At 38.3% G+C, this 8,299-nt stretch overlaps 1 protein-coding gene across 2 annotated transcripts; it reads left to right on the forward strand.

Annotated features, from left to right (window-relative positions):
* The first annotated feature begins 629 nt into the window (after nt 1-629).
* LOC140923422 (serine/threonine-protein kinase pim-1-like) lies at nt 630-7,899 on the forward strand. 2 transcript variants are annotated; one of them, XM_073373516.1, is made up of 7 exons: nt 630-844; nt 2,543-2,828; nt 3,247-3,347; nt 4,987-5,034; nt 5,991-6,351; nt 6,557-6,733; nt 7,531-7,899. In XM_073373516.1, exons 1-7 carry the CDS (start codon nt 749-751, stop codon nt 7,740-7,742), a joined length of 1,281 nt encoding a protein of 426 aa, XP_073229617.1. In that variant the 5' UTR covers nt 630-748; the 3' UTR covers nt 7,743-7,899. The 2 variants fall into 2 exon arrangements, with proteins under 2 accessions (XP_073229617.1, XP_073229618.1); XM_073373517.1 differs by lacking the exon at nt 630-844 and adding an exon at nt 1,938-2,462 and having other exon boundaries at nt 7,531-7,897.
* The last annotated feature ends 400 nt before the right edge of the window (nt 7,900-8,299 follow it).

Genomic DNA, 8,299 nt, shown 5'->3' on the forward strand with positions numbered 1-8,299 from the left:
ATATGACTTTCAAAAAACATTCCAGAGCACAGTGTATGGCATACTTGAGTACAGTAGTTTAGGTATGGTCCCGCGTACGCGGAAACCTTAAGGACTGAGAATAGTGGGACACAAAAAAGTTATATGGTGCAAATGTGCCTTAATTCAACGGCAACGTCAGTTGCATACCAATACGTAAATTTGCCTGACTGAAAACAAATGTTACTATGTTAATGAACAGATAAAATCAATGGTGGATTAGTTCGGAAACAACAAAGTCTGGAATAAAGTTAAGCCGATCCCACAGAAGGAGCAAACGGCTTTGTTCCCGCCACAAAAATACGGGGAATGCAAATGGTCGCAAAACTTGAAATTCGAAACAAAAAAAACATATTTTGTCGTGATTATGGAACTGAAGAAATCAAAAACATCATTCATCATTTAGTTAATAGCCTTCAAAGTTTCTTTCATTTATCGGTGATGTTATTTAGACATATCAGGCAAGCAGACTGGAGATAACAGTGAAGACATAGCTAATTCTAAAGTGGTTAACGATATCATCTGCTTTGGCTTTTGTGATTGGTTTTCCGAATAAAGATAAAATATCAACATAACTTATTCGATAGCGCATGCTTGGTTCATGTTAAATGGCCAATGTCCTGAATTGCGAGGTCGAGCAATGTAGGACTTACTCAAAGGAAACACTAGGACAACTGCAGCATATGTAGCAAGAAGGGTATACGCCGCGATTAAGCATTCTTTTCATGGAATGGCTCGAGCAAGAACCTCTCCTGTCGCTCAAGAAGCTCCTCTAACAAACCAGAGATTAAGAGCACATCAAGAGAATGAAGCTGTTCCTTTACAGGTAAAATATGTACTGTTGAAAGATAGAAACTAGTTACCCGCGCGGACCAGAGAACTCGGGTCATAAAATAAAAAGTAAAACTAACATTGATGTTTAATCCAAGAATTCTTAGTGCTAACTTCCAGTCTATTTTAATATTATTTACTTGCAAGTGCATGGAAATTTTGTAAACAAGCGTTATATTTATCAGTAAACGAGAGAAAGAATCGTGTACAACGTGTATAACAATCAGTATTAAAATGCCTACGCATTTTTTTAAAGACTCTTCAGCGCAGCGATAAAGAAGATATATCTCGCAAAAATACACCAGCCCTGTATCAAGAAAATGTTCACAATTTCCTCATAGACATGGCTGAGATACTGTTCATATCGCTCCAACAGACGAAATATCTACTACCCGTTGCGATTGATATTAGATGAAGTTGTTGGTCGGTCGGTAGTGCGCTGTGAAAGATTGGGATTTGATTGTATTTCATAATGCTCTTGAAACTCTGATATGTTTTGAACCTTTTAAGAGTGTTATTACTTTCCCCGAAGGCAGGTTTTTGTTTTCATTCAAATTTAAATCGAGACATAAAACCGTCAAGTCTTAAAAATTTATGTATACTGATATTTAAACACATTTTCTAAGACATAAAGTTTTAACAAATTGCGATCAATTTCAGTGGAGAGAAACTTTCACTTAGCAAAGGTTTCATAGACATAATGCGTGGGAAATTAATTTTCGTCTCATGATCACATGAAATAAATTGACACATAGGTAAAACATTTTATATCTGTGAAAAAAAAATTAAATATTAAACTTCTTGTAGGGATATCGATTTTTCAGGTCCCCTATTGGTATGAAAAAAATATCTGCCTGATATGAAATGTATTTTATCCTTGCTTATTTTCATAAAAAATTTCTTTCATCGTTATACCGAATAAATATTATTTTTTTCGCCTCTAAATACAAATGGATTTGCACCTTTTGAGCACTTGCAGACAAGAAAAAAACGGAAATTGAGTATATGTCAGTCTAATACGCTTACGACCATTAAAGTGGCTTTTATCTTTGTAAATTAACCAATGAAAATAAAGAGCAGGGCTAAATTGAGGCTTCCCAGCTGTTTTGCTTTTCAAATCCTACTTTACTTTTTCCTCCTGGAGATAATTTCTTTAATTATTCACAGAATTCTGGCTAAAAGCATTCGCTTATTGTTGTGAGAGGAAAAAGAAATAAGGAAAATTTATTTTCGTGGCCCAGATAGAAAGCAGTTTTACGGGACAAAAGTGAAGAAAGCAAATTCGCGTTTTGCAGGTGAGATGCCAATTGGCGGTATAATTTTTGCTCGCCATCAAAATTCGCCTTAATTTTTAAACCGGAGTACCATTGTCTACTGGTTTTCAAAGAATATCCAATTTCGAATATTAAGTTAATGGTAAACAAAAGAACTCACAAAGCCGAGTTCTGAATGGAATAAAGCAAGACCCACTTTGCAATGTAAGCAAGTCCATAAGTGCTTAGTTGAAAGACCGACAGTTCGATTTGTGTGAAGCCATTGGTCAACAGTCTCAATGTATATTCAATTAATGCACATATTGAGCAGTCTGGCTATATTGACTGGGTTGCACAAATGTAAGTATTTGTCATCTGTATGCCGCAGCTGTCACTGACTTTTTCGAGGTTTTAATTTTTTTCACTTAATTCTATATCAGGCCTCATCGAGCGAGAGCCAAATATTTGACGACCTGGAGCCGGATTGTGAAGCGAGCGACCAAGATCGAGTGATTGGAATTATGGGGGATACCGCGAAGCGATTTTCGTCGCTTCTAACAGTGATTTGCCGCACGGCTAAAAGATCAGCGAACAAGATGGCAAAAATACGAAAGAAAAAAAGTGGTGGAGAAGAAATCAACAAATTGTCCACGACAAGTGAGGATGTTGGAAGTCCTTGTAAGGCTCGTTCGACTAACAAACCGGGAACAAGCCAGGACGAAAAAGGTAACATTATTTTCCATAGCTAGCCTGAATTCCTTGAAATTATATCCTCTTGTTACGGTTTGAACGGATGCATAATTCCTTGTAATGAAATCCTCTTGTTACGGTTTGAGCGGATGTATAAAATGCTAAAATGTTCTGCTGGAAAAATGCCTTTAAGTCAGTAGAAATGTTGAAACATTGTGAGTAGCGAATAATACAGAGAGATATATTTTGAATCGTGGGAAAAAAAGGTAAAAGTTTAAAGCTCCAAATGTATTTTTTTTTTATTATTCCACCATTCTTATGGTCCTCAACAGGAAGATCTGTAGCATCTCCGCGGAGCCCTGAATTGCTAAAATTATTTGCTCGCGCGAAATTTTCCGACCTCAAAACAAGCTCACGGTAGATTTTAATACTTTTTTTAACACCACTTCCACAGTTGAACAACACTTTAATGAGACTTATGAACTCCATCATCTCCTCGGTCAAGGTGGATTTGCAGTTGTGTACTCCGGAACTAGAGTACGTGATAATCTACCAGTAAGTAAAAGTCTTTTCTTTCTTTTTTCCTTATCAATCCATTGTTAATTTCAAATTTTATGCCTACATCAAGTTTTATCGCAACCAAGGTTTATTGCTAAAACCGCAAGAACTCTCTTAGGCACATACAAGACTCATTTGATAAATTATTCTGGAAAGATTCTGCAGAATTATTTCGAGGCGATCGGACTATCGAAGCAAATGTTTCATTGATCTGAAATTTATCCTTAGATTGATTCTAACAGATTCTTTGCCGACTCTATTCACATCTCAAAAATGTTTTCTGTGATTTTTGAACTTTTCGTTCTCGAAAACAAACAGAACACAAGTGAAACCAATCGAAAGACAGTAGCTCAGTACGCATTTCCTAATATTTCATAAAGATAGCGATCAGATCAAAAAACCCAGACTGGGGTTCGCAAGGGTGGAGAGGACTTCTCGCAAAAAGCAGCACTCGCCACACTTAAAACCAAAGAAGACTTTCGCCTTTTATTGACGTCAAATGTGAATGGATTCCATAAAAGAGTGGCAACTTTTCTCAGCGGCGTGTTAGCTGCCGATCAAATTTGGCGAGTGAGACTGAATGAAATCTGAAACTGAATCAGTTTGAAGATTCCAGTTGTTGACCATTTTCTTGCTGCTATGTATTTCATTGTTTTGAATTGAATAACATCGGGACCATGCAAATGGAGCATTTCTTGCCGAAAACACGTTTTTATATTTCTTAGTTCGATTTTCGGGAAATTTACCTGCAAGTTAAAAGCGAAGGCTAACCTATCTTATCAGTCAATGTTTCATCGGAACAGGATCATTTTTTTTTACCCAAAACAAACGCACCGGAAAAAACGAAAATATTTGTAGAAATGTTTTGTAGCCGCATCAGCACCTGTCTGAAAAATAAAATTGAGGTGACTCAATCTCTTATGTGTTTGCTTTCGATCGAGAAGTAGTATGAATTTCATGAATAAGGTACCGATACGAGACATATTTGTTCCAGCTATGGGGCAAGATAAGGTAAATAGACTTCCTATGTTGCTGCCGGTCAATACAACAATAATTTTATGCCTTTTATCAACCCCCTTAGGCGGTAATAACACCGGATTCTGTAAGAAATACGAGGACATTTTAAAATGAAGGCTTCTGCTTAATAATTTGCAAAAAAGCTATTGCACTTATTGAATCTTAGACCTCAAACAGTTTTAGAAATCCAAATCAAGGTTTTGATTCCATGTTTCTAAAAGAGTCAATTTCACACCGACTCAGATTTTAATAAATATATGTATTACTTCTGCTAAAAAGAAATGGATCCTGGTGTGAAGTTCATTCTAATCATATTAGAGCTTCTTAAAATGTTTTTTTTTTCTGCAAAATCTCCAATGGAGGATAATTTTACTTTATAATGGCGACCCTGAACTTTTGTACGGACAATTACACTTAAAATTCAGCACTGAGTTTTCTTCGAATTTACAACTCTGACAGACACTCAGCTGGGAGCTCAAGGATAAGAAAACGTTTACTAGAATTTAAAATGCATTGGCTTTCAAAAACATTACAAAATTTACCATTCAGGCTTTGCAGAGGTTTTGAAGTTCTAAAAAAATAAATGCCTTAAGCTCATCATTTTCATTAATCAATAAAGGTTGCTGTCAAGGTCATTCCCAAGAGCAACGTGTACTCGTTTGAGGAGGTAAGAATAAACTACAAATCCTGTTTACAGTAATTAAAGTACCGGATTGACTCTCCTATTGTCAAACGTTCCCGGCTGAAGCAATTACCTAAAATCCCACGATTTGTTGGTGTGCAGCCCGTCAATAGTATTCGATGGTATTTTTTTAGATATATCGCCCCAAAAGAGTAAAAATTATTGGTTGCTCGTGTTGACACCTTTACTCCTTACTGTGACAAAAGGAGAATTTACAAAAACGTCAATTTTCTTTGGCAAAATTCTAAGAAGTAAATTGTACTATGCAATAGTTCTATCGAAGGAATTTCATTTGAATGGTAATACCATATGATTTAAAAGAAAAAATGACATACCATCTGGAAAACTGGAAGACAAAAATTGCACCATCGTATCAGTGTGCATGGTAATATGGGTAACCGGCCGCCAATGGCGTTGCGCGCGAATGACGTCAAAATGACTAATTTGCAATTTTTGTTTGAGTTTTGTCATTTTTCTCATTTTAATGACAAAAGACAGACAAACATGACATTTTGATAACAAAAGTCAGACAAAAGTAAGGAATTTGGTAATGTTAATTCCAGTTTGTTTGTCTGAGTTTCGGGTCTATAAATATTAACTGCGCACAGCGCTATTGTTCGATGCTCTTATCTGTCACTCTAAGTTACAATATAGGTGGTTTTAACGTTACGTCATCGCCACCATGCTGGTGGACGGTAAACAAAAGATCGCTCATTAGCTCGCTTTGTTTGTCCACCAGCATTTGTTCATTTCACCATTGTTATTTATATCTCCCGAGATTTTACGAAAACCACCTATTGGGCTGGCTGTGGAAAACTAGTCATAAAATGTATATTTTCTGTTTTGAGTCAGAAAATGCAAGACTTTGCCCAAAAAAGTTGAGTCAAGTTTACTTTCATGTGACCTACCTGTTGTGACTAAATCTGGCTTACCTTGTCCAGGAAAATGATGTCACAATCCCGACGGAAGTCTACCTTCATCGTTTTCTTGACCATCCAAACGTCATTAAACTGTATGACTTCTTTGAGCATGCGCAGGCTTACGTCATGGTGCTAGAGAGACCGCTGTACCACAAAGACCTGTTTGATTACATCACAGAAAAGAGGCGATTAACTGAGAACGAAGCAAGAAGTATTTTTCTTCAAATTATCGAGGCGGTGATGTACTGCGAGTCTAAGGGGATATTTCATCGTGACATCAAAGACGAGAATATCTTGCTAGATACTAGAACTGGCCAAGTCAAGTTACTGGATTTTGGCTCTGGTACTGTTCTAGAGAATACACTATACACAGACTACGAAGGTAAGAAACCATACAAACTAGTGGGGAATTCTCTATGAGCATCTTTCAGAGATTTGCCTGTCATAGATCTGGCGCTTTTACTTCAGGAAAAAAAACTGTAGAAAAACTTGTGGGAAAATTACAAACGGGACAGGCTAAGTTCTAGTCTCATCATCCATTGATCCTCGCCTCAAACCTTATTTTCACTTGCAAATGCTTCCTCCAGGAACGCGAGCGTACTGTCCGCCAGAGTGGTTTCGTTTCCATCGTTACTATGGCAAGCCCGCCACTGTATGGTCACTTGGTATCCTGCTCCATAATATGATCATGGGAGATGTGCCTTTTTCAAACGAGGTGGAGATAGTGCGCGCAGAGTTGAATTTCTCCGATGACGTCAGCAAAGGTGGGTTATTTGCCAACCACGTGTTCAGGTTCTTCCCCCTTCTTTCCTCGGAAATTAAAGGGGAAAAAGTGAGGACCCCGAGAACAAGGCTTGTGATTGGCCAATTTTGCTAGAAGTAGAGCAGCGGGTGGTGGAATCGTGTTATCTACTTCTCCATGGTTAATTACCACTGACAAAATTTCCGGACATTGTAGTGGAAACCTAAGTGGAAGACGACTTTTAAGGTCATTTCAGTGAAAAGGTTCCACAGGCAACGATGGGTCTAAAAAGGTAGTCTTATTTTCCCTTATTTTTACGGAAGTTCGTGTCCCATTCCGTGCAAAGGTGGCACAGTTGGTTAGTGCGTAGCCTTCGGTGCGAGGGGTCCCGAGTTCGATCCCCGGTGACATCACATCCTTGTTTCAACTTCTCTCCTTTCTGTGTAGCTTTAACTAGCTTTAAATACCCTTAAAACGGAACATTGATGGAGAGAGGGCGGGGGGAGCGCACCGTCGACCTCAACTTTATCAGTTATTACTGTCACGAGGTTATAGAAGTAAAATATGCAGGTTGCTTTACCTTCACCATAACCCTTACTTCTTCAAACCTAATCTTTGATACCAGTTTCTGGGCTTTCAGGCCATTTTTCTGAAATGAGAGTGCTAATAATCCTTTTCTGGCACTTGACTTCCTTCTTTGCGCGGGTAGCCAGTATCTACTTAGTTCTCTTACACTTTGCAAGTTTTTATGCGATGCCCTTAAACCATGTATCCCTCAGGCTCAGTAACTCAACAGATTATCTGTTTCTTTTTCTTTAGACTTGCAAGATATTATGCGATGTCTGCTAGCTAAGCACCCCTCCTACAGACCAACTCTAGAAGAAGTTGTTCAGCATCCCTGGCTTCAGCATCATAAACACAAATCTCGATCCTACCCTGACAGGAGAGCTTGTCAAAGCGCTCCCGTCCCGGTAGATCCTATTGTAGACAGACGAGAGAGACGCCAGAGGCGAGGGAATTCGGTTTTATGAGACGGAAGGGAAGAAATGAAATTATTCCCAAGAATTATATCTGCTCTGAAGAGGCTGTCGTCTGATTGACAGCTGTCGTAATTGCGTGTGTGATCCAGACGTTTGAAAGAACTTAGTCATGCACGTGCATGAGCCAGGTAAATGCGTGATATCTGGTCATTAACGTTAAAAATTTCACGTGCCGTATGAGTGCCACGAAGTTAAAACATGATCCATCTCGTGGATGTTGCAGATGTCGTGGTACGGATGTCCGTGCGTTTACAGTAAACCTAATGGAACTATCCTTCGCATGCAAGATGTAAACGTCGTTTGAAAAAGACGTACTTTGCACTTACCGTGCAAAATAACAATCTTTATGTTAGTCGGTGAAGACTGAGAGGTACAGAAAAGAACCCAACGTGGCTGACTTAACGTACAGAAAGCCTTCTTTGCGGCTAGAAAGCAGTTGACTGCCGTACAGTTGCACTGAGCTCTGTTTCGCCGGGATAATTGAAACAAATTCTTAAATTTGGAACAAAGAAGAAGAGAAGCATAAAAATCACACTTTTCTGATACTT

This window comes from Porites lutea, chromosome 13, assembly GCF_958299795.1.
Source record: "Porites lutea chromosome 13, jaPorLute2.1, whole genome shotgun sequence".
Classification (NCBI taxonomy): domain Eukaryota; kingdom Metazoa; phylum Cnidaria; class Anthozoa; order Scleractinia; family Poritidae; genus Porites; species Porites lutea.